Below are 27,928 nucleotides of genomic sequence, written 5' to 3'. Positions count from 1 at the left end.
AGTATCCGTTCTTAGTTTCTCTCATTTTGAAAATACAAGTTCCTCAGTAGGCAGGGGAACAGGTTTGCCTTTCTAAACAACAAATATTTCATTAAGAAATACAAGATATTTTTGAACAAGTAGAGAAAGCCCTATAGAACTCTACTTTACTTTCAAAATTGCTACTATCATCTACAAAGGGGCAGATGTTGTCTGAGCATAAGAATATCAAAACAATGATGCCTATTTAAAATGTATTATTCTGTGTTGATAAAGCCAAGAGGATATTATCACTTGTGACGTCTGAGCAGAAACAGTATAACTATCATCATTTAAGATGATGGACTAGATAACTTCTAAGGTTTCTTTCTACCTTAAGAATATATTTAGTAATTGTGTGAGATAATAATACTTTCTGTTGCATCCATTTTGAAATTGTGCACAACACTGATTTTAAAGCATGGTTCCCTTTCAGTCTCCCTATCACAATGAATGGTATCAATATCCATTAAGTTTTACCAACTTAGAAACCCGGCATCATTCTTTTTATCTCTCCTCTATAAATAGAATCCATCACTAAGCCCTTTGATGGATGCTCCAATTTATTCACATTTATTCATCTTCACCACACTAACCTCATGCAAGATATAATCATCTCTTACTTAAACTACTGAATTACTTCTATCTGAACTATAAACATGACTCAGTCTTTAAGATCACAATTTGAGAAAATGCATTTTTAAAGCACCTATGCCAATCTTAGAAAAATAAACATGCTATAAATTCCCACTTCTTTCAGTACCTGCATATGTATGCCAACTAATGCCCAATTCTCATAATGTAATCTAAATAGTGTCCTCTAATATATCCTAATCCAAGCCATCATTTCTTCCTTGTTTTTTTTTTTTTTTTTTGTTGTTGTTTGTTTGTTTTTTTTTTGTTTGTTTGTTTTTTTGCTGTTCTTGATCTGGGCACTGCAAAAGAAAAAGAAGTTTTGGGAGGGAAGCAGAAATTTTTCTGTGACTTCTTACCAAAAGTTCGTAAGGGTTAAATCTCTCTTTACCAAGAAATCTAATCTTCATATATTTTAAAATTAATGTGAATATTCTGTTCTTCATGGTGGCCCTTTTGGATTAGCAAGTTACATTGTCAATGACTTTAAGCAACTACGATTTCATAAATTTTATTGGGACAAAAGTCCTCCAGGTGTGTTTAAGCACTATCCTTTTGTATTAGTTCTTCAAAGGGCATATGTTATGAAAGTTCATTCTGAAATATCAAAAGTGACCATAAAATTTGCCATGGTCATACTTAATTCATCCCAGAAGTGATATGCTTTTGCCAAGTTAAAGTGATAATAGCATATCCTCCTTTTTTCTTCTCAGTGAATGACACTCTAGAGGATATGATTGTCCAGTGATGTCAAAGTCACTGAGGCAGTGAAATGAACTTTATCACTCATATCTAATAGAGTCATTGAACTGTATTAAAATTAAACCTACATTTTACATCCTGGAATAGACAGAGGATGAACAGAAACTGAGCTTCAATAATTCCAATTTTGGAAAAAGAAATAGTTCTCTACTATTTCAAAAAGTTTTGGAGGGCAAATAAACTTCAGATATATTCTTTTTTTTTTTTTTTTTTTTTTTTCAAAGTTTATTTATTTTTGGGACAGAGAGAGGCAGAGCATGAACGGGGGAGGGGCAGAGAGAGAGGGAGACACAGAATCGGAAACAGGCTCCAGGCTCTGAGGCATCAGCCCAGAGCCTGACGCGGGGCTCGAACTCACAGACCGCGAGATCGTGACCTGGCTGAAGTCGGACGCTTAACCGACTGCGCCACCCAGGCGCCCCAGATATATTCTTTTTTAAAGAGATGAATCAAATGGGTTATTGCTGGGAACTCTTTTAAACACTAAATTGTAGCTATCCAGTAAGTTAGGAGGTATAGCTTGCAGTTTCTTCCCCCTAACTGGTTTATTTTGTTTTGTTTTGTTCTATTTTTAGTTAGTCAAATTTCTCCAGGATAAAGATTTTACTTCAAACACTCTTATGTAATTAAGTGTGGCCCTGTGACAAAATTTTGGCTAATAATTAAAGATAGAAATGTCAGATGTCAGCTGCTTGGAATTTCTTCAATAGTTCACATGAGTGCTTTCTTGTTTTGTTTGTTTTAATTTTTTAATGCTTATTTATTTTTGAAGGAGAGAGAAAGAAAGAGAGAGACAGAGTGTGAGTGGGGGGAGGGGCAGAGAGAGAGGGTGACACAGAATCCAAAGCAGGCTCCAGGCTCTGAGCTGTCAGCAGAGCCCAACGCAGGGCTCGAACCCACGAACCATGAGATAATAACCTGAGCCGAAGTTGGACACTCAACCGAGTAAGCTAACCAGTCCCCCAGTGCTTCCTTGTTTTATGTGTCTTTTCCTGGCTGCTACTGCTTTTATACAGATGTGGTGACTAAGTGCTAAAGCCTCCATATGTCCCAAATGGAAAACCAATAGAGCCTAAGTATATTGACAATGGAATGGAAGGATGCGGCGTATCTGGGGACTCCATGACACAGAGTTGCCATACCAGCCCTGGCATGCATACCTTCAGCCTTTATATGAAATAGTGATATACTTATATCATCTCTGGTTTATGACCCTTTAATTGTGGTGTTTCCACTAAACTCTAAACCCAGTGGATAGAGTGACATTTCCTGGGAATAAAGATGTTCAGTCCAGTATAATATGCTATAAATTGCTTGTTACAAGTCTTTAACAAGGTAAATACATAAATAGAAAATAAACATTCAGATACTTCTAGAATGATTAACATTAATATGATGTTTTTATTGTATTTTACAAAAATATTCATCTGCATTAGATAAAAAAAATAATAGAGATCCTTATCACAGATAATTTGAAACTATTAGGCAACATGTATTATGTGTATGTGTGTGTGCATGTGTGTGTGTAATTATTATTTCCACTTGCTAGTAAATATCTAATGGAGGACAGGCTTTATCTGAAGAGCTTAAAATTGTTTAACAGATATGAAGTCATTCTATGTCTGCTCTCAGTTTCTATTGGCCCTGAAAGATGATCAGGAACCCACTTTAGCTACTCTTGGAATTATATTTCTTGCACGAAACATATTCCAAAACCCAGGTATGAAAAATGTGCCAAGCATGTGTGTGAGTATTGAGACTCTTTAAAAAAATTTTTTTTTAATATTTACTTATTTTTGAGAGAGAGAGAGAGGAGAGAGAGAGAGAGAGAACAGGCACGAGTGGGGGAGGGACAGAGAGCAAGGGAAACACAGAATCTGAAGTAGACTCCAGGCTCTGAGCTGTCAGCACAGGGCCCCATGCGGGGCTGGAACCCCTGAACCGTGAGATCATGACCTGAGCTGAAGTTGGGCCCTCAGCTGACTGAGCCACCCAGGTACCCCAAGAGACTCTAATAGAGGTACTATGAGTATCTTTGTGCTAAAATCTTGGTCCTGAGAACATCGAAGTTCAGGATGTGAGGGCATAATGATAGGCCCGACTGTAGAGAAATATCTACCACTAAACAAGTTAACTTTGGCGACCCCCCCAAAAAAAGGTCAATATAAATGACAGTTCTTGAATAACCCAAATGGATAGAGTTCAAGGTAAAACATTTTTCTAGAAGTGGAATGCAATTGCTGAAGGGCAGAGAAAGGAGGGTGGAGGAAGGGAAGGACAAGAATGAGGGAGGGAGAGAAAGTAGAGGGGATGGAATTTGTTATATTTTACATAGCTCCTACAAGTGTGTAGTGGGAGTGTGATGTCCCACAGGAAGAAGTTTAAATAGGGCAATGGTTAATTTATTATTGTATCATACCATAGCAAAAAGGGGAATAAAACTTAAATGTAACAATCACCATTCTTCTACAAAAAATATATTATTCCCCCCCAAATAGCCTTTACAAAAAGGAAAAGAAAAGCAAGTGATGCCTGCATCACAAACAAGAGAATGTTCTTATTCCTTGTCTTCATGATTTTCCAGGCAACGTGCAATTCATTTCAAATTTGTGGTTTTATTTATTGCTCAATTTTGTTTTTTCTTATTTGCTATTGAAGATTGCTTTAGAAAGTCTATCAAATATACAACTTAATGGGTACTCCAGCTTCTGGTTTTATTGCTGACTATGAACAATACAGAAAAAAAAAAAAAAAGAGAGAGAGAGAGAAAGAAACAGTTTTATTATTACCTACAGCCACTTAAAGATAAACCGTGGCTCAGTTATTAGGGGGAATTGGATGTCTTTTCCAATCAGATTTGGAGAGAATGTAATTCTTGAGGGTAAATAACATCTAAGTAAGAAAGAGGTATAAATATAATTAAATTACAATTCTCAAAACAAGTAAAACTGTGATGTTTCTCATGATTTATTATACCTGACATATTTTAAAAGGAGTAAAGAGAAATAAAGTTTGTTTAAAACTTAAATAAACAATATACTTGTAACTATTGAATGTGTCTAATACAGCTAATGACTAATCTTTAGTATGTACTTACTTTATTTCCGGTATTGTATTAGATCACATTAAAGAGTAACAACCCCATTTCATAGATAGGGGCTTACTCTTATTTTATATGGCTTTCACATAAATAAGTTTATGTTAAACATGGCGGGGGGAAGGGAGGAAAACAGAACAAAACTATATACTAAGTAATAAAATAATAACAATAACAAGAAAAATATTTTAAAAAGACAGAAACGAAATGTAGAGGAGGAAAAGGTTTCCCTTGATCCTCTTAGGGTCCCTGCCTATACCTGAAAATTAAATTTGTAAAGACAGATTTACAGGAGAAAAACATATACATTTATTTAATTTATAAGTTTCATATGACGGGACACCTGGGTGGCTCAGTCCATTGAGCGTCCGACTTCAGCTCAGGTCATGATCTCACACTCCATGAGTTCGAGCCCTGTGTCGGGCTCTGTGCTGATAGCTCGAGCCTGGAGCCTGCTTCAGATTCTGTGTCTCCCTCTCTCTCTGCCCCTCCCCTGCTCATGCTCTGTCTCTCTCTGTCTCAAAAATAAATGAAAACATTAAAAAATTTTATAAGTTTTCTATGACATGGGGACCTTCATAAAGAAATGAAAACCCAAAGAAACACTTAGACCTATGCACTTTTATGTAGGTTTGATGAAGAGTAGACAGCTGTGAAGGAATATGATAGGGTGAAGAGTATGAGATAATTGTAGAAAGTTTGATCTGTTTATTTAGACTCTTCATGATGGTCTTTGTCTTCAAAGGTAAAGATTCTCCTTTTCTCCTGGTATAGGGAAGGCACCTCTCATTTGAGAGATTTATGACCCCTGTTTCTGAAGAAAGAACAAGGGGCTGGGAGAGAAGGCCAGAGTGACTCAAACTCTCAAATTCCTTCAGCTGAAAATATTCAACATGCAAAGGTGCAATATGTTGGGGTAATGTGTCCTGGACCCCTTCAAAAATTATATTTATGCTAGTGTTAGGTATATATCGAATACTGGGAAATGTAACATTAGATTTTTTTTTTTAACTGAAATACAGCTGTAATATTGGCACTTCAATTACCCTCAGGCAATTACTATCTATACCTTTTTATGAAAGAATTTTAGGACTCTGAAAGGATGATCAGCTTTTCCTAATAAACACTATACAACTAATCATATTTTAGCAAACTGAAAATATTAATGGCAATCTGCACCACTGTAAATACCAACAGCAATTGTAACACACATCTCAAGCTTGCTCTCCCTTTTGAAGAGTACCTTTAAGAAACATCAGGATGACTGGGTGCCTGGGTGGTGCAGTTGGTTAAGTGTCTAATTCTTGATTTTGGCTCAGGTCATGATCTCAAGTTTCCTGAGATTGAGCCCCCGTTGGGCTCTGGGTAGACAGCACGGGGCCTGCTTGGTGATCTCTCTCCCTGGCTCTCTGCCTCACCCACACACTCTCTCTCTCTCTCTCAAAAATAAAAACATATGTTGTCAAGATGACAACATCAGAAATAAAAAAAGAACTTAGAAAACCTATGGTATTCAAAAAGAGAAAATTTGGAAAACGGAACTATATCTAGTCTGTAAATATTACAGCTGTTTCCAAAAGACTGCTGTTAGAATTTTCAAAATATAAGAGCTCATTTAATGCCTAATAATTTAGGGCAATCATCTTGACTTTTTCAGTTCTTTTTTCTCTATCATATTAAATAAGAGATTTGAACAAAAGAAATCTTATTGTGAGTTCAATACTGGAAGGAAGACTATATGAATGAATTTAATTTGCTGGTTAACATTAACAAGTAAATGTTAGAAATGGGCTTTCATTGGTCAAATTTGATACGTTTAAATTTTGTGAATTAACTAAAACATTTTAAAGACAATGCCCACCCTTGCAAAAAAAAAAAAAAAATCTGCTGGACCTGTGGACTATACCTTAAAGATAGTATGTGAGGTTTTATCCTTATGATCCTGTGTTCATCCATTGGTATAGTAATAGTTTTAGTTTTCTGATACTATCAGAAGCTTAACTTACCTATTCCAGTTAACCTTTCATTCAGCTTTTCATCCATTCTACTCAGGAGGTTTAGGATTGTCTCTGAATTGTTCAACACTGACTGAATCATATTAATATTGAATAAATAGGGGACTAATGTTGTTGCATTTACCTGAGCCCTTTCTTCCTAGAAATCTTGTTGAGAGACCCTCCCCTCCTCTCTTGTGTTCTGAGAAATGGCTAACTGCAAAGGAGTGACTTTTCTGGCATATTTCAAGAATTAAACACCTCCAGCCTTCAAATAAGACTCACTGTCCTCCTCCATAATCTCCTTACTTCCCTGTGAACCCTCCTTTTCCTCACTAGTCTTTTACAAATCTTCACTAATGAATGTTCCTTCTGTTACAACAGCCTGAATAAAACCATCTAAGTAATTTGGTCCTTCACAGCACTTTTTAGATTGATAAAGTGAATAGAATTTGAGAAGCGGACATTAGGAAGGTTTGGATATGACAAGGAGAGATAATTTTTAATATTTATAATTATAGTTTAATTTTTGACAATTTACTTTTCTCTCTTTGATATTAGGAAGTTTTTCCTTTTTTTCCTTGACTCTACTACAAACAGGATTGCTTTCATAATGTATGAGGTGATTTGATGATCTAGTTATTTTCTTAGTTTATATATATATTTAAAAGGGTTTTGTTTGTTTATTTGTGTTCTGATTCAGAGCTAGTGCTAATATTCACCTGGGTTCTATTAATATGCCTACATTTCTCAGAGAAAATAAATAAACTTTATGAAAAATGTATTTTTACAATTGCTTCTCTTAAAATGGTTGTATAATAAAAAAATTTTTTTAGTTTCTCTGTAAACATTTACTGTGCATACTTGTTATTACAGTTCAAGGGAGCTTTTATTTCTTTTGTTTTATTAACATTTATCAAGGATTAACTAAGGATTAGGCATTGGGCTAAATGGTTTAAGTTATTTTCACAATCCTCTCAGTATACTTACAGTGAGGAAATTCGGGAACAAAGAGGTTAGGTAATTTGTCCTACTCACATACATGGAGAAAGACAGAGCCTAGACAGAGCCTGAGTGACCTGAACCCCAGTTGTAACCTCTTAACCACTCAGAATACTTCCAGAATGTTTAAGGAAATGTTTTGTATATTATCGAACTTACTACAAATTAAAAAAAAAAAAAAAAAAACAACTATCTGAATTAAACTAGTAAAAGGGAAGCTCGTTCACTAATTCCTGCTACTCTTATCCATAATTTATAGTTTCAAAGAAGAAAAGTAGACTGGTAAATGCATACAATGATTCTTTTTCTGACGGCCTTCCACGAAAGAAAGGCAGAAAAAATGAATCCTTTGGGATTCGGTTTGGGATTATTTCTGAGCCTTTGAAGAAAGGACGAGCAGAAATACCTTCCTCCTACCAAGATTGAGCAGTGCTAGGTATGCAAGGAGACAAGCGGGAAGTGGTTAGAGAAAGAACATCTCACTCCAAGACTACTTAGGATCCCTCCGCATGACCTTTTGATACAAATAAGAGTGTCTTGGGTAAATTTTTCTTCATCTCCCCAAGCAGTTTGATATCACCTGATCAACGTCTTTTACATCTGATAATCTCTTATAGCACTTTTCCCGGGTATTATTTGCTTTTAAATGCCTTTCTTCTCACTGTTCTGGATATAAAGAACCATTTGTTGTTTAAAATTATGCTTCCAACACCGATTTGGATTCTTGGCATTATAGAAGGGTTTCAATGAATATTTGACAGATGAATATATTGCACTATTAACATATTACATTTAACTTATCTTCACCCTATAAATTACATAGAATCATATATTCATTTTAACATAGATCTATAATTTCTATATGCTTACATAATTTCAAGCCAATTGAATAACTGAGATTTTTCTAAAAATTCCTGATTGTTTTCATTGGCGCTCTGTTTAAATTAATAGCATAAAATATGAATAATAGCATTAGTCCAAAAAGGTTTTCAGTCCCTAAAATAATGTCTTTTTATGACCATAGATCTGATTAATTTTGATTGTGAATGTAGATCTAGGAATGTGATATATATATACCCTTTTTTTAAGTTTATTTATTTTGAGAGAGAGAGAGAGAGAGAGAGCGCGCGTGCATTCAAGCGAGTGGGGGAGGGGCAGAGAAAGAGGGAGAGAGAGAATCCCAAACAGGCTGCACACTGTCAGCAGGGAGCCCGACACAGACTCCAACCCATGAATTGTGAGACTCTGACCTGAGCTGAAATTAAGAGTCGGACACTTCACTGACAAATGAACCACCCAGGTGCCCCAGTGATATATTTATTAAAGAAATATAATTTTATACACCAAACCATTTGATAATCAACAAATGCATAGAATATTAGACTAGCCATCCAAACATAAATATTTTATGATTGATTAATCTGCTTCTCTGTTCCTACTCTTCCAGGGAGTAAGTAGACACTGTTGATTTCCTAGGACTTAGAAAAATTAATGTAGCGTCATTGTATGTTAAAATAAGGCACCTTTTTACCCTGAAAACACCTTTGCTTTCTTTTTACTACATTCTTTGGTATTACTTTGCTAGTTCAATTCAGTAGTCAAGCTTTTAGTCTCCATGGTTACTTTTGCAAATGTAATTTGGTGAGAAGATGAGAGTAAAAATCAATCAAGGCAGTACCTGGACGTGCAATTTAGCTATTCTCCCTAATGTGTACACTTCATAGCCTGTTTTCTACAGTCCTTTAGGAATTATCTTAATGTTTTAATTGAAATCAAACTAGATTTAATATAATCCTTTTTTTCAGTATTTAAATTAAAAATAAATTTCCCCCAATAAAAATAATAAAAATAAAAAATAATAAAAAATAAAAATAAATTCCCTGTAAGCATCTTCTATACCAGTTAAAATCTAAATATGCCATTTGCATCAGCTAATTATTGTACGTCATTTATATCTGGTAATAGAAGTGAGGGAAAGGAATGGGTTTTGGACTTTGAAGAAACATAGGCATTTAAGTATATATTATTTTTAAAAGTGTTGCAAGATTCTTTACTTCACTACACAGGATTCATTGTCTCACCACTTCGAAGAATGAAGAGGTGGACACAGAATAAAATGAGCAGCAGGCAAAAGTTTATTATAAGATTAGAAAGTAAGAATAGTATTGGGGTGCCTGGGTGGCTCAGTCGGTTGAACATCCTGATCTCTCATTTTGTGAGTTCAAGCCCTGCATCCGGCTCTGTGCTGACGGCTCAGAGCCTGGAGTCTGCTTCAGATTCTCTGTCTCCTCTCTCTCTGTTTCTCCCCGACTCAGTCTCTCTGTCTCTCTCTCTCTCTCAAAAATAAGAGTAAAGATTTTTAAAAAAATTAGAAAGTAAGAATAGTATGAAAGCTCTCTGCAGAGAGGGGACATCAGCAGCTATAGGCAAGGGGCTGTGTTTTTTAGGGTTTGGGTTGGCCTCTCTACTTTCCCCTTGTTCCTTTTCAAGTTCTACCCTTACCAGCTGGTTAACTCTAAATGCCTAGTCATTCTTTTTTGATTGCTCATTTCCATTGTACAAGGTGGTCTATGGCCATACTACTGTTCCTTGTGGGTCATGTGTTCTATGGTCTACTTATTTTTAGTCAGGTCTTCTGTTTGTGAAATTCCTGAGGGAAACCTGAGGGGAAGTCAGTACTGTCTGTTACATTTTTAAGAGGAACTTTATGCCTGAGGGAGTTTGCTAGAGTTCAGACTTTCCCAGAAGAAATGTTTTAAAATATGTGTTTTTCCCCACCCGGGGACCTTCAAGCCCTAGCCTCTCCCTTTCTGCTTACTGAATCCTATCTTTCCCTATCATAAAAGGACTTTGACATTTTTGTGTATGGCCATGAAGGATAAAGGATATGACAATTGTGAAATTCCAAACATTCATATTGTATCAAGTTGCAACTAGCATAGCATTAACTATATAGAATAAGAACACTTTACATTTTACTATAAGTAATCTAGTATCCATAAGTTGGGTTTTGAGCCAGTATGAGTCAATACTTATTTTCTCATAAGTATTATTTAATAAAATGAATTGTCATAGCTGTACTATATAATTCTGTTCTTAGTTCTGTGATGGATAGAGTATAATCTAAAAACAAAACTGTTATTTTGAATATTGAGGTAATGATGAATTATTACTACATATGAAAGTACTTTATAAACATGAAAAATATTTTTGCTTTTGAGTGAGTGTGTTCTATATGCAAAAAATACTGTTAGTGGTGGTTTTCTTCATGGAATAAAAAACTTTTAAAGGTAGTAATGTCAACAAACAATATTTTCCTTAAGTTTCTAAATTGAACTTTCAAAGTCTTGGTGCTTTAGTTATAAATCTCTGAAATAGTAACAGTCCCTTTTAAGGGAGCCCTTGATTAATATATGCTTATATAAATTTAAGCACATTAAATTTCCTTAAATGATCAATCCCATTTTGAACTTATTTAAATTCCCTCCAACATTTTAATCTTCATTCATAAATATAACAACACTTGTGTTTTAAGTTTGTGAAGTAATTATCTTGAGACAGAAAACATTAAAACATTAGCCAACTCTAATAATACATTAAAATTATAAATTCAGTGGTTTAATTTTTAATATTCAAGTGTTGTCCATAATCTTTATCACATTTTCTTTTACCCTGCCACATAAAATTTATTTTTTGCCTTTTTTAAAGATGCTTATTTATTTTGAGAAAGAGAGAGAAAGAGAGCAGGCATGCGAGCCAGCACCAGCAGCAAAGGGCAGAAAAAGAGGGAGAGAGAATCTCAGGCAGTCTCTAAGCTGTCAACTCAGGGTCCCATGTCGGGTTCAATCTCATGACCATGAGGTCATGACCTGAGTCAAACTCAAGAGTCAGATATTCAACTGATTGAGCCACCCGGGTGCCCCATTACCCTTCCACATAAAATTTAAAATCTCAAACCAGTATTATTTCCTAAATCTTAATATTACTTACTAGGATCTTAAGGTCGTTGTGAAGAATTTCTAACGCATCAAAATCCATAAGTATTGTTAAATTAATTAAAGAAGGAGTCCATTAGACTGAGATGGTTCTAATGCCCTGGTGGCCTACATAAGCAAATCAAAACATAAACCTGTAAATGGCTCTAGGTTATGAAATCAGAGTGCTAAGAACAACCAGTCACAAACAGCCAACAAAGCTTCAAGCTATAGTCAATGGAGTAATTTATTTTGTTTCTGTACCTTCTTTATGTAAGTCTTTCCCCTGGCTCCCTTAGGTGGAGCCACTTTTAAACCACTTCTGGTGTGGTGCCGCCACAGTGAAATCTATTTTTGTTCAATTAACTCTTAAAATATTTACTATGTCTCAGTTTATCTTTTAACACTACAAATCTTTTAATTGTATCTCTCAGTTTAATGCAAAAGGCATTGCTGCTGTGGGTTTTTCTCTGTCCTCTATATAAGAAGTCTAAGTCTCTTTGAAAATACAAGTTCCTCAGTAGGCAGGGAAATAGGTTTGCCCTTCTAAGTAAACTGGGGATTAGTTTCCAAACTAAAATTACCATCTCAAAAGAATCCAGGATTAGTAAGAATAACTGTGATTGATTACCCCAGAAATTTGGCTACATGAAACCAGAGACTACTGTCCTCTCCAGTCTCAGTAATACTGAAACAGATTATAAAATAATGGGGATAGTATAAATATATGACCTACTTTCTCTTGCATCTTCCTTTGTAAAAAATTGCAGCTTTTTGTAATTGGAGCAGTCTGCTTATCATATACCCCGTTCACCTAGCTAACTATTATTTCTCTGCTGGGTTTTGGGAGTAATCCAATAAGTAGCACCCTTCCCCATCTAGTTTTTATGCCAATTAAAAAAAAATTAGACAAAGAGAAAGCAGATGAGAACCAAAGCATTACTTTTCTTCCTGATAAAGTTTATACTGGAGTACATGGATTCAATATGAGAACTGAGCAAGATTGCGAACTCCCTACTTGATAACTTCATTGACAAAACCAGAGGGGAAATAGAATTTGCAGAGAAATACTTACATTAGTGTTTCTCAGAGTTTAACAAGTCACACTAGATATTTTGTTAAAAAGCAGGATCTCATTTAGCAGCTTTGGCTGGATCCCAGATTTAGCATTTCTAACAAACTCCTAGGAAATAGTAAAGTTGCTTGTTCAGGGACTATACTTTGATTATTAAGGTCCTAGACTAAGCATCCAAAAACTTTTTATGTAAAGGTACAGAAAGTAAGTATTCTAGGCTTTGTAATTATATGGTCTCCATCACAACTAACTCTGCTGGTGTAGCTAGACAGTAACCACAGTAAATAGTGGAGGAGGCATGGCTGTGTTTCAATAACACTGTATTTAGGGGTGCCTGGGTGGCTCAGTCGGTTAAGCATCCAAATTCGGCTCAGATCATGATCTCATGTCAGGGTTCAAGTCCTGACAGGGGCTCTGTGCTGACAGCTCAGAGTCTGGAGCCTACTTCAGACTCTGTGTCTCCCTCTCTCTTTGCCCCTCCCCTGCTCACACTCTGTCTCTTGAAAACAAATCAGTGTTAAAAAATCAATAACAGTGTATTTATAGACACTGGAATTTGTGTTTTACACAATTTTCATGTGTGGTAGAATAGTAGTCTTCTGATTTTTTTTCCCCCAATCATTTAAAGACATGAAAACTGAGGCGCCTAGGGGGCTCAGTCGGTTGAGTGTCTGACTTTGGCTCAGGTCATGATCTCACAGTTCGTGAGTTCAAGCTGCACATCGGGCTCTGTGCTGACAGTTTAGAGCCTGGAGCCTGCTTCAGATTCTGTGTCTCCCTCTCTCTCTGGTCTTCCTCTGCTCACACTCTGTCTCTCTGTCTCTGTCTCTCAAAAATAAACATTAAAACAAAGACATGAAAACCATTTTTAGTTTATAAGCCATAAGAAAACAAACAGTGTGCTGCACTTGGTCTGTGCCCTCTGGCTTGCAGACCCTGTCAGAGATCATTACTTCACCCTGCCCTCACAGAGAAAAAGAACAAATCTGAAGTTAGACAAAAAACAACTGGAGGAAAATTATATTAATGTCAATTGTAAGGACAAATACAAATGTAAACAAAGAGGTTTAATTCTCTCTTTAAAATAAGGGAAGAGATTTTTCCTCCCTCCTCTTTCTCAGAAAATTTACTTTAGAAAGCTTGTAATTCTGAGTACTTTCTCCTCTCTTTGAATTTATACATAAAAACTTTCAAAATCTAGATGGGCCCTTTGCAACTTTATGACATAGGAATGAATGTCTTTCTCAAGGGCCTGGTGTAGCCAGCACGCAGAGGTGTGGGAGTACCTGGGTCCAGGGTCCCAAACAAGCCAGGTTCAGCCAGCCACTCACTGCTGACAAAATCCAAGGCAGAGAAATTAGTGGTATTGAAACAAGAAAGGAAATTTATTTCAGCGAGGCCGACTTCAGGAAGACTAGCATCTCAAAGACTGTCTCCAAAATTCTGAAAATACTTCCAGGTTTATATAAGGAAAATGTGAGGCAGAAGTGGGTGGAAACGTGCAGGTAAACAGTGCAAGTCAAGTTGATCTTTGGGAGTCAATCAGAGGTGGGATGTTGCTGGTTCAGGGCAAGCTTGCTTGAGGGGATTGTATGGGTTGGCATCAGGGGATGCTTTGCCCTCAGAGTCTTCCATGAGTCAAGAGACCAGCTGGAAAGAAGAACCCAGCTAGAATGAGGTCAAAATGGAGGTAGCTGAAGTCCTCTTTCCCTGAGGGGACCATCTCTTTGATATGTAATTATCATGGAAGACAACAGTCCTATCTCCTAGTTCCTGAAGGAAAGTAGGGGCCTAACTTCAGTGGGATGCTTGGTCCGGGTTGCAAAATTACCTGCTGTCATAAAGTTTGAGAAGTGTTCCTCCCTACCCCCCAGATAAAGCTAATTAACACAGATGCTTATCCCAATTACCCAGTAAAATTAGGTGAACTATGTGTGACAAATGGTTCTATCTAGTCTTTTTTTTTTTTTTTTTATGTTTATATTTATTTTTGAGACAGAGAGAGAGAGCATGAGCAGGGGAGGGGCAGAGAGAGAGGGAAACACAGAATTAGAAGCAGGCTCCAGGCTCTGAGCTGTCAGCACAGAGCCCGATGCATGTCTCGAACTCATCAACCTTGATATCATGACCTGAGCTGGTCTGATGCTCAACTGACTGAGCCACCCACAGGTCCCTATCTAGTCTTCTTATTTGAGAAATACTGTTTGTCTTTTTGCTTTTCTAATTTATTTTTATTTTTTTAATCTTTATTTATTTTTGAGAGACAGAGCATGAGTGGGGGAGGGGCAGAGAGAGAGGGAGACACAGAATCCAAAGCAGATTCAAGGCTCTGAGCTGTTAGCACGGAGTCCAATGTGGGGCTCAAATTCATGAACTGGGAGATCATGACCTGAGCCAAAGTCAGATTGTCAACCAATGGAGCCACCCAGGTACCCCCCAAAATACTGTTTATCTTGAAAATATGTGGTAACTGAGGCAAGGGAAACCAAAGCAAAAGTAAACTATTGAGATTTCATCAAAATAAAAAGCTCTGCCCAACAAAAGAAACAAGAAAATTGAAAGGCAACCTACAGAATGGGAGAAGATACTTGCAAATGACACATCCGATAAAGGGTTAGCATCCAAAATATAGAAAAAAAATTATAAAACTCAACACCCAAAAAACAAATAATCCACTTAAAAATGAGCAAAAGACATGAACAGACATTTCTTCAAAGAAGACATGCAGAGGAGATGAGAAGACAGACACATGAAGAGATGTTCATCATCACTTACCATCACGGAAATGCAAATCAGAACTACAATGAGCTATTGACTCACACCTGTCAGAATGGCTAAAATCAACAAGAGAAGAAACAACAGGTGTTGGTGAGGATGTGGAGACAAAAGAACACTCATGTACTACTGGTGGGAATGCAAACTGGTCCAGCCACTGTGGAAACTAATCTGGAAGTTCCTCAAAAAGTTAAAAATAGAATTAGCCTATGGTCCAGCAACTGCACTACCAGGTCTTTACCCAAAGAATACAAAACACTAATTCAAAGGGATACATGCACCACTATGTTTATATCAGCATTGACAATAGCCAAATTATAGAAGCATCCACTGATTGGTGAATGGATAGAGAAGAGGGGGTATCTGTTTACACAATGAAATTCAGCCACAAAAGGAATGAAATCTTGCCATTTGCAATGACATGGATGGAGCTTGAGAGTATACTAAGCAAAATAAGTCAGAAAAAGACAAATACCATATGATTTTACTCAAATGTGGAATTTTAGAAACAAAACAAATGAGCCACGGGGACAATAAAAAGAGAGAGAGAGAGAGAGGGAGGCAAACTAAGAAACAGACTGTTAACCATAAGAACAAACTGATGGTTACCAGAGGGGAGGTGGATGAGGGCATGGCTTAAATAGTGCTGGGGATTAAGGAGTGCACTTGTGATGAGCACCACATGATGTATGGAAGAGTTGAATCACTGTATTATTGTACACCTGGAACTAATATAACACTGTACGTTAATGAATTTAAAAAAAGAATTTACTCTAGAGGGATAAAAAACAATATACAACATTTATATGTCACAAAATATTAATTTTCCATATGAGACAACCATAGTCCTTAAGATGATACAATTCTAGGCCTTTTCAAATTATCTAGTAGTGTAATAGTGGAATATTTATAGGAAGAAGTCCTGTTAAACCTATGTAGGAAACAATAAAGTTGCCTTACAGAGGAAGAAAAATAATTTTTCCTTTATCCTTCTAGGCTCTTGGCTGAGAGTCCCCTGTAAAAAGAGAGATTAACAGGAGAAAAACAAACAGAAGTTTAATAATCAATACACCTCCTGTACATGGGAGATACCTAGGAAAGTGACTAGCTCACCAAAATGACCCAACGTACCACCTTAAATACCATCACCAGGAAAAGATAAAAGGAGATGTTGGGGGTGGGAGCCAGTTATGGGAGGCTATCAAGTAAAGCATAGCAAACAAGGGTAAGGTTTTTAGGCAGATTTAGGTTGTTGCCTTCTTCGTTACGAGTTTGGGGATACCTGGGTGGCTCACTTGGTTAAATGTTCAGCTCTTGAGCAAGGATGGGGCTCTTGACTTTGGCTCAGGTCATGATCTCATGGTTCCTGAGTTCAAGCTCTGCATCTGGCTCTGCACTGGTAGTGTGGAGCCTGCTTGGGATTCTCTATATCCTTCCTCTCTGCCACTGCCCCGCTTGCATACTCTGTCTCTCTCTCTTTCTCAAACTAAATAAATAAACTTTAATAAAAAGGTTTCTAGGGGCACCTGGGTGGCTCAGTCACTTAAGCGTCAGACCCTTGATTTTGGCTCAGGTCATGACCTCATGCTCGTGGGATTGGGGCCCACATCAAGCCCTGCTTGGGATTCTCTCTGTCCTCTGTCTTTCTCTCTCTTGAAATAAATAAATAAAAACTAAAAAAAAAAAAATTTCTACATCTTCAGTCATCCTCCTCTTTTAGTTATAGAAATGGAAACATTCTTACAAGTGGAAATTTCCCCTATACATGTAAATGTCCCTTACTGGAAACTTATTTTATACTCAATTGTCAGAGCTTTTCCTCTTTCTGTTGTTTCTTTAAAACTAACCAGCTCAAGGGGTACCTGGGTGGCTCAGTCTGTTAAGCCTCCTACTTTGGCTCAGGCCATGATCTCACTGTGAGTTCCAGCCCCGCATCAGGCTCTGTGCCAACAGCTCAGGGCCTGGAGCCTGCTTTGGATTCTGTGTCTCCCTCCCTCTCTCTGCACCTCCCCCGCTCATTCTCTGTCTCTCTCTCTCTCTCAAAAATAAAATAAAAACATAAAAAAATAAAAAAAAATAACCAGCTCAAGCTAATCCTTATGCCAAAGAGGCAAATTCTCCTCCCCTTCATGCCTAAAATATTAATTTTGATTCTCATTCCTCCTATTATTATATTGTAATTTTCCTCTCTTTTGAAATATTAAAAACACTATGACCAGGTTTAACAAATGACATAGACATGTTTATTATTATTATTTTTTGAAGTTTACATATTTCTTTATTTTGAGGAAGAGAGAGGGAGATAGTGCCTAGTAGGGGCAGAGAGAGAAGGAGAGAGAGAGAATCCTAAGCAGGCTCCATGTTATCAGCACAAAGCTAGATGTGGGGCTCGATCCCAGGAACTGTAACATCATGACCTGAGCTGAGATACAAAGTCTGACGCCTAACCAACTGAGCCACCCAGTTACCCTGACATGGACATGTTTAAAAGAAGAATTTCCCAAAGCCACAAAACCTTAAATTTGTTATAGAAACATTTTAACCTAGAAATGTAAGACCATAGATATTTCAATATTACACTTTAGCCTATGTGTAAATGTTAATGTTTTTAGGGTTATTATTTATCACAGGTTTTAGCTGACTGGTTGCAAATTTTAATTTCATACATAGACTTGCTGGTTTATTCAAACCATAATATTATGTAGTTAATAATTTAAATTCTTTATACTCTTTGACTAGCCAATATTTTTCAGGAGATTGCACTAATGCTTCTATTGTTATTCAGTCTCCTATTCCAGGATTTAGGAGAAACTTACAAATGTCATCTCTTTGATTTTATTTTAACTGTAAGATTGATTGCATTTTATTGGCTTTTAATGTGCAACATAAAAAAATTCAGTACTGCCATGTTTGGAGATTTGGATGTGATTGCATACTTTATAAAGAATTTTGAACCATATTATGTATTCATATTCTCATTAACAGTCATCATTAAAATTGAAAATACTTGCAGAATATTCTAATACTTCATTGTGCTATTTATAAAAATGTTACACTTCAGGGATACCAATGTAATAAAAACATGGAATGGTATCTTGGAAAAACTAGCCTCATAGATGTTATTTTCTATACTTTCTTCATTTAAATATGCTTTATTAGTTAGTTTTTTAAAAATGTTTTTAATGTTTATTTTTGAGAGAGACAGAGTATGAGTGGGGCAGGGGCAGAGAGTGAGGGAGACACAGAATCCGAGGCAAGCTCCAGGCTCTGAGCTGTCAGCACAGAGCCCAACACAGGGCTTGAACTCACCAACTGTGAGATCATGACCTGAGCCGAAGTTGGACTCTCAACCAACTGAGCCACCAAGATGCCCCAAATGCTTTATTAATTCAAAGAGCCAAATAGTGAATCCTATTAGCAAAAATTTTACCTCAAGTGGCAATCGTTAGCAGAACTGATTTATCAATTGACAGAGTCAAGTTTCGAATCCTGGACTGGAGTCTTGGCAGAGTAGGTAATAAGTGCTGGGACTTATTTAGTATGTGACCTTGGAGGACAATTTCCTTTTCAGCAAATTGGCACAATTAAATCCATTCTCCCTATTTCATATAGGCTTATCAGTTCATCATCCAAAGTGCTGTTCAATGTCATCATTTGATCAATTACTGTATACACTTACTCTGCAATATAAGCAGTAGCATAGGCTAATGTGATCTATATATAGAAAGTAGATGGTTGATGTAGCAAGTTTGCTTCAGGAAAATTCCTTATCAGGAAAAAATATAGTAAAGATCTTGATTCATCAAATTTTAAATATGACCACCACAAAACTTTAGTGGTTAAAAAATAGACATACCTACTTTATCTTCTCCTCTATTCTTTAATTTCAAAACTAAGTTGTCTATTCTAGCTGGCTAATATTCTCTGTATGTGCTATGTCTTGGAGAAAATATGTGGGAAGAAGAAACTAAATGTACTTAATGCTACTAAACTATACACTTAGAAATGGTGAAGATGATAAATTTCATGCTATGCATTTTTTTACCTGCAATTTTTAAAAATCATTGATACTTCCTCCTGTCTTATACTTCTAGTGGCATAATTTTTCTGAGGTAAAATGTGACCAATACATTTGATCATATGTATATGTTGGGAAAATTTAGATTTCCTAATATTTCCTTTATACAAACTATCAATATTTTCCTTGGTTATTAGATTTCAAACATTTTTCTCCATCCAGCAATAAAAATCAATCCCATGGCTTACTCTGACTCAAAGAAGATTTTTCTTTTCACCTTTTCTAGATCCTGCACAATTATCAGCACTCATTATGTGATGTGTGTTTTGTAGGCATTATTTCTAACTACCTCAACTGAGTGACTACAAAAGAAAGCAATAATTAAAGACTGTATTTGATGTCAGTGTGATGTTTAAGAGGAAATAAACATTTTGAGAGAGATACATACTCCTTGATTATTTTGAAAACTCAAGCAATAAAAATGCCCTATCTCTACAGTATACCTTATCAATTTTTTTTATTTTTATTTTTTGACATTTATTCATTTTTGAGGGGGGGGAGGGGCAGAAAGAGAGACACACACAGAATCCAAAGCAGGCTCCAGGTTCCAAGCTGTCAGCAGAGAGCCCAACGCGGGGTTGGAACTCATGAACTGTGATGTGAGATCATGACCTGAGCCAGAGTCAGATGCTTAACTGACTGAGCCGTCCAGGTGCCCCAGCCTTATCAGTTTTTCACTCAGATTTGAATTAAAATTTATTGAAGAAAGATACAGTGATAAAAGCAAATTTTCTATCATTTATTAATTATATTTAAAATTTACATGAATCTATTAAGGACAATGTGTAATGTTTCCACTTTATGCTTTAAACAATTACAAACATTTGGCATAAAATAATGTGCATATCAATGTAACAAGTTTGAAAAATGGGGAATGAGAATCTGGAGTCTGCCCTCCTTCTAACAATGATCATTAATACTCCAAATGAATGGATCATAGATTTCTCCCTCAAAATTCTAAGTTGTTTTTGTTTTTTTTTATGAACAAATTTCTAAAGGACTTGAACATGCAGTGATATATATAACATTCAGAGTAACTAGCTTCCATGCTTACACTGAACTCAACATAAGGCAAAAGCCCATAATTGTACTGATTCTTTGGCTCAGTGTGTTCAAAAAGCAAAGCAATGTGGTAAGCCTAATGAAAACAATCCTTTGTGTTTGCCAGCTTCAGATTGCTAATACGGCTGCAACAAATTTCAACCATCCACTCTGATGATATAGCAGTTTTGATTAGCAGAACAGTTTGTTTTCTGAATGCAAGAGACAGGCATGAATCTGTTTTTCTAGTTGTTCTCATAGTTGAGAAAATGAGGAAGAAGTGTGTTTGTTTTAATGAAATATCATTCTGCCTCCTGGAATGACCACAACTGATTAGGAAAACAGTAAACCAATCAGGTTCTGTCAGACGAAATATCATGTCTTTGACCTCTTTGATATTGCCACAAACTAATAAAACAATTGAATGAGTTGTAGTCATGAAATTATCCGTGTCACAAATATTGGTCTCTCCTCTTAATTGCTCAAGAAAAACAAGCCTTTGGTAACTTTAGTTATTGTATTCTACAATACAAAACAAATTACCAATAACCATTCCTGAACTAACTAATATACGGCCAGACATTGTTTCACAGCAGTTTGATGTTTTTTTTTTATTCTTATAATTCTTTTTGATAGTCTACCTCTTTTGACATCAATAGGTAAATCTACAGAAATCCTTGTTCTTGAAGAATTTTCATCTCAGGAAATTCTCATTCTTGCTCTCTGTTATAAAAATAACCACTCCAGCAAATAAAATCTCTCCAAATAAAAATAAGTCAAGGTTGCTTGATGACTACCACACAGGCACCTGCTCTCCCGATATTCAAAGAAGCCATCTGTTGAAAAAGATGAAACACAACTTAAGACAATTTTTACTGTCATAGAATAGTATACAAATTGTAATATATTTAAAACACTCATATGTGTTAAAATCATAAATACATGTGCTTCTATTTTCCCAATTTAGCCACAAGTAGTACAATAAAAATGGAAACAATGAAAATGGCATTTACAAAAGAGCAAAAATTTGCATATTGAAGTTGTTAAAACCTGCAGTCATTTATGGGATTTTTAATACAAGTAATAAGATATTTAATGATTTTTAGTGACATAAAGATACTATAGAAAAGTTTCCAACGAAGATTTATTTCTGGGCTTTCATGGACACATTTCTGACAATACTTCATAGTGGTATCTTGGAATATATTTCAGATCAAATAGCTATTACACTTATTGAAATAATTTTGAGGTTATTTCCCCAGATAGTCTACTGAATTAAATGTGTTATTCATTCATTCATTCTAAACAGAGACATACGATGAAGTAACTACAATATTTTGTCATAAATAAGCCATAATTACAATTTCTATAGTGCTTATTAAAAAAATTCTACCGTATGATAGTCATCAAAATGAGAATTGAGATGTTTTTAATAATCCTGAATATGAAACTGGCTAGAAATATATTAAAAACAATAATTTTTACACTTTGTAATGAAAATTTATTCCATAGAGGTAAGTCAAGAGTTGAATAATTTGAGCATTTTGATATGAAAGATTTTCGTTACAGTTTTCTAAGAATAATTTATGCACATAAAAATATCAGAGTAGGCTAGAAATTACAGGATATTATCCCAAACTGAGAAGAAAGTGAATAAAAGGTAAGAAATAAAACAGCTAAGAGAAAAATAATCTCAGATCACATATATTATCTTATTGATTGAGAAAGGATATGGTTTCACTCTCTAATATGAAAATCACCACCCATATCTACAGTTCTGTTAAATGTACTTACTGTTACCTGCCATCCCTTTGCAGAGTTAACACACATACACACGTGCGCACGCACACACACACACACACACAAGCACACAGAGCAACTTCCTATGTGATAATTTTTTTATTCCTTTCATTCGTATTAAGAATAATTTTTATAGATCACCACATCATCTTTATAATCCCATCATGTATTGTTATTTTTGTGATAGGTATGTGAATGGAATGTCAGGGAACAATATATAAAGCAACGTATACAAACTGAAATGTATCTCACTCCAAAATGCACATACTCCTTCCATTGTCCCTCTTTTTAAAGTATTGTTTCATATCAAAGTCATCTAACGAACTTTTACAAAGTATATTTGCTCATGCCCTACCACTCAATAGGAATGGGATGAATATTGGGTACTTGTATTTTTGAAAACTTTCCCAAATACCCTCCAATATTCATTCAATACTGAGAAATGCTGTGCATAGTTTCTAGAAAAAGTATAACATGAATAGCTTCACTTTATATCTACACCTACATCTCCCTACATGCATGAGTGTGTTTATAAAAATAAATCTCGGCACTTCTTTGCAAAAATGTGTTGTTCCTCCTGTAATTCCTGTGCCAGTTAATGACACCACTCTCAAGTTACTCAAGATAGACACCTAGGGTACATCCATAACCTTTAGTTTTACCTCATCAACCCTACACCTGAATAATCATCAAGTCCTATAAGTATCTCTCCATCCAACCTAATTATACCTATTCCTGTCAGTTCACATTACAATTTTACCTTGAGTGTGAAGCATTGCAGTATGCCACCCCAGGATATGCCACTTTGGCATATTGATTATTTTGAATTAAAGGTACTTCAGAGATGATTGGTACAGAAAGGACTTGCTGACCCTCCTTGGTCCCACTGAAAGCGGGAGATAAATCTCCCATGTGAAAGGTAACCTCCCTGTACCAGGACACTAGAAGGCATCCTTATCACCAGAGATAGGGAATTTAGAGCCAAGAATGCTGTATAAGTAAACTTTCTTACTTCTTCACCAATTTACTACCACAAGCTCAAATCCCTTGTCAGTTCATCACAAATTTATCATTTTGTTGAAAAAGAATAAAGCTTCCTGCTTTGGCCACTTCTTTGACTCTCATATTTTGCGGGGTTCCCATACATACAAAATTAATTTTTTATCCCATTCATCCATCTTATATTAATTTAATTATGAGACCAACCAAATAACCTAGAAGGAGTAAAGAAAGGTTCCCACCCCTACAGTGGATTGGCAAAATAACCTCCTAACAGATTTCTCTGACTCTAATCTTGCTTTCTCCTGTTTTTCACTCCTATCAAGTGCAATTATTTTAAAACAGAATTCTGATTATTTACTTCCCTGCTTAAAATTCATTAACTCCCATTCAGCCTTATATTAAAGTCAAGATTCTAAAAACATGGCTTCTGGCCCTGGCTCATATAGACCCTGTTTATGTCTCCAAACTCCTTGCTCACCACTTTATTTTTGGCCAGTACAACATGTTACATGTTCTTCCTGCAATTCTTTTCAAATTCTGTTTCTCAAACCAAACCATTCCCCATATTTTTATCTGATTAACTGTTAGCCACCTGTCAGGCCTCATTCTACATGCCATTTCCTGAAGGAAGATTTCTCTACCCAATACACTTAAATTCTATCATATAGCTAAGTATTTCCCTTACCACAGAATTTATCATGCTATTTTGAGCACTAATATATTCTCCATAAATAAATTTAAATACTTAAGAGATCTTTTGTCTTTTTCCCTTTGCTTTAACTTTGTATTATATATATATATATATATATATATATATATATATATATATTTTTTTTTTTTTTTTTTTAAACCTGCTATGTTCTCCCTCCAGGGTTACACCTTCAACCCTAGAATGACAACCTAGAAAAGTTGGCCACAGAACCAATTATAAAAAAGAAACTGAGAATGTAGATATTTCACCAGGTTCCCCTGGAACTTATTCTCTATAGTAGTCCCCTCTTGAAGGGGGAATATGTTCCAAGCCCTCTAGAGGATGCTTGAAACCATGGATAGTACCAAACACATTCTATACTGTTTTTCTCCTGTACATACAGACCTATGATAAGGTTTAATTAACAAATTAAGTACCATAAGAGATGAACAATAATAGCTAATAATAAAATAGAACAACAATAATAATATACTATAATAAAAGTTACGTGAATGTGTTCTCTCTCTCAAAATATCTTGTGCTGTACTCACCCTTCCTCTTGTGATGATGTGAGATGATAAAATGCTTATGTAATGAGATGAAATGAGGCGAATGATGTCGGCGTTGTTACATAACATTAGGCTACAACTAACCTTCTGACGATACATCAGGAGGAGAATCACCTGCCCCCAAACTACAGCAGCCCATTGCTAACTGAAGCCAGGAAAAGCAGAAGTGCAGATAAGGGGATACTGCCATATATCTATTGTGTGTAAACAAACTAAACTCATACACAACAGAAATGAGTTGCAACAGTAATATTCAACTAATTTATTTAAGAAATATTCACATTGTCTCTTACTCCATGCCAGCAATTTTGCTAGTCTTCGGGGAGATGATAGTAAATCACACACACTCTTTATAGTTACGGGTGGATAAAACATAACAGCACTATGACAATGTGCCAAGACAACACATGAAAGGGTGATTTTACCCATACCAGGGGAAATGGAAGAAAGTTCTTTTTTTATGTCTTGAAGCACACATATTGTTTTTTTCAAATAAAACAGAAGAAATAAACCCAGTGTTAAATGACAAAGTCAAATTTATTAAAACACACACACACACGTACACATGTATACATGTATGCATGTATTCTCGGTAAAACTATCTAAGACATGAATCTGGAAACTGATCCCTAATCTATTAACATTATTTATAATTAGCTAGTTTAGGAAGTGTTCCAAATATACATTCTTCGATATTTTAATATAGTTTGTTTATTTACTCTAATGCTCAGCCATTTGGGGACGCCAATGATAAATAGGATAACATATTGGTTTTTTCCATTTATGGGGTAAATGGAGGGAAAGTAACAGGCATTGTCCAGCACATATAGGATTTTTTTGCCAGGGACCTAGAATCCTGAAAGTTTTCAAAGTGATTTTGTGTGTGTCTGCTATCTTAAAAATATAAATAATGAAAATATATAGACATAAAATCTTAGAGTAATTTAAGTGCTTTACAATTAATGTTTATTGTACTTAAACAAAGTTGTTGTAAAACATTTTTGTAAAGCTGTTATAAATCATTTTAAATACCACCTTCCTGTTTGTAAGTTGTTATATGATCCAAAACACAGCACAATAAAATACAGATGAGGGAAAATAGTCTTCAGGAGAATTTTACCTATTATTACTACACAGATTATTTTGATTTTAATTTCAGAAGAATGATAAGCAAAATGGCTCATTATTATAAACACGAAATGAAGATTACATTCCATCATTGATATGCCCGTAAACTTCCTTTATTTGATGTTCATTTGTGAAAGTGGCACATTTTAAATATGTATCATTGAACTGGTACATTTCCTTGGCAAATCAACAATCATTAATATATGCAGTGTCTCCTTTGTAAACACTAGGGAATCAGAAGGAGGATAGGTTAAAATATATCCTTTAAAAACTTAGTGCAATAATTACAAACTGCTTTTATATTTGCTGCTCTTTGGATAGGAAATGATTCTTTTCTTAGAATTAAAGTGAAACACAGAAAATCACACGACCCAGTTTTCCAAAAACCTTCCCTTCTTTCCTTCATTCTGCCTTCTTTTTTCCTTCTTAGCCAAATTCATTTATCTCCTGTGAAATCAAAGGATTTTCTCTTTGGGAAGGGTATGATCCATAAGGCAGTCTGGACATTCGGAATTTAGTTTTGTACTTCAGATTCAGCCTATTTCAATATTGTGATTGAACATATCGAAACTGGCACAATCAAGGAAGTTATATATCTTTAAAAGTAAGTATCTTTAAAAGAAATTTACTTCAATCAGTGTTCAAGTTCTTCAGATAAACTTTGTTCAATTTCTGCAATCCCTCCCCCCTCAAAAAAATGGAACCCTCCATCCACTGAGGAATATTAGGAGATGAGGTTCTTATTCTGCTTCAGCTCAATGAGACATTTGAATCTCATTGCATCCATTGATGGAAATGGTTTGTTTATTGGAATGGTATCTTGCTTCTAAGTTTCTGATAAAGGGGAGGAATAATAGAAACACTGAGAAATTTGGAGTAGAAAGTAATAAAATACAGGGACACAAGTCTTAGAATATATCCATTCCCTCCGTTAAAAGTGAGGTCATAGTAGTTATACTGAATAAGGGGTTTTCCATTATAATTTGGTTGCACTGCCCTTATTTTCCCCCAGCACCCACACATGCAACACAAATCCTCAGCTATGTGACCAGACAGGGAGCTGCCTTATTCTAGCATTATTCTAGCTGCCTTATTCTAGCACAGTGTACTGTATATCAAGGGATAGCACCTCACTTGAGATCAGCTAATTATTTCACTGAATCTTCCTGACCAAAGTGATTGTCTGGGAGTGAGCACTTTCTACATGACAGATCATTTAGAGCCCTTTGCTGTTTGTTTCTTTGTTTTGTTGTTGTTTTGTTTTGTTTTTTAATTAAAAAGCAGGGGGTTTGTTTTTGTTTTTGTTTTCTGTTTTTGGTTGTGAGGATTGCTACTTGGAGTTTCTAGCATCTCCACTCCATGGTAAATGTTCTCTGCAGTCGGTAACAGTGGGCCTAATAAAGGGAGTAAAGCAAAAATGGGAGGCAAAAAGTTGATTTCTGTAGCTTTCCATCTTCTTATTCCAGCTATCTCTAAAACCAAATATGCTAAAGTTAGGATTTTGTGAACCAATATATTCCACTTTGATTTTTTTTGTTTCAGCTAATTAAAATTAAGTTACTGTTCCTTGTTATTACTTATAATAAAGTGGAAATCCCATTGAAGCATGAATATCACATTTTAATATGAATTTTATTGATTATAAAATACATAAGAGAAAAGTACACAAAAACATGTGATTTAGTGAACTTTTTACAAAATGAACATGAAAATGGGCTAAATCAATCACTTGGGGTTCAAGGAAATTTAGAACGAAGTAAATGAAGTAAATTCTTGTATTTGAAGTATTATGCTGGCAACACTCTTACCTGTGTCCACTCATTTGTTTGTGGATCATAGGATTCCATAGTGTTGAGGTATGTCTGCCCATCATAGCCACCAACGGCATATAATCTGTCACCAAGGAGACAGACTCCAACAGCATCTCTGGGCATACTCAAAGGAGCCACCATGGTCCATGTGTCTGTTTTGGGATCATATCTAAAATGTAAGGAAAATAGGACATAGCATATCCTAACCACATTCAACTTTGAGTATGTGAAAAATACTCTTTCAAAAGCACACCATGAAAATCAAAACTGTGTTTTTTATAAAAGCTCAATCATTTGAGCAGATGTTCAAGAGTTAATATCCACAATGTCTGGCTTTCTAAACTTTAAGGTGTTTAAAAAATATGCATAGACTCTTAGTTGGATGCACAGTCACTTAGCAGAAAAATTTGCATCATGATTTCTCTCCAAGGGAGTCGGATATGTAAGCCACTATTTTCCACTGTAGAATGAGGTTCTG

At 35.6% G+C, this 27,928-nt stretch overlaps 1 protein-coding gene across 2 annotated transcripts in view; it reads right to left on the bottom strand.

Moving 5' to 3' along the window:
* Positions 1-20,126: 20,126 nt before the first annotated feature.
* KLHL1 (kelch like family member 1) overlaps positions 20,127-27,928 on the bottom strand; it is a 358,028-nt gene continuing 350,226 nt past the window's right edge. The window contains exons 10-11 of one of the 2 annotated variants that reach the window (XM_025924317.2): positions 27,448-27,619; positions 20,127-21,285 (exon numbers count right to left, since the gene is read on the bottom strand). In XM_025924317.2, the coding sequence (XP_025780102.1) occupies positions 21,226-21,285; positions 27,448-27,619 (232 nt within the window). In that variant the 3' untranslated portion in view covers positions 20,127-21,225. The remainder of the gene's footprint in view (positions 21,286-27,447; positions 27,620-27,928) is intronic. The other variant, XM_086710730.1, reaches the window with a different exon arrangement.

This window comes from Puma concolor, chromosome A1 (genome assembly GCF_028749965.1).
Source record: "Puma concolor isolate L17-30 chromosome A1, mPumCon1.1.hap2, whole genome shotgun sequence".
In the NCBI taxonomy this organism is placed as follows: domain Eukaryota; kingdom Metazoa; phylum Chordata; class Mammalia; order Carnivora; family Felidae; genus Puma; species Puma concolor.
Note: the sequence above shows the minus strand (reverse complement) of the source record. Positions and strands in the feature narration are given on the sequence as shown.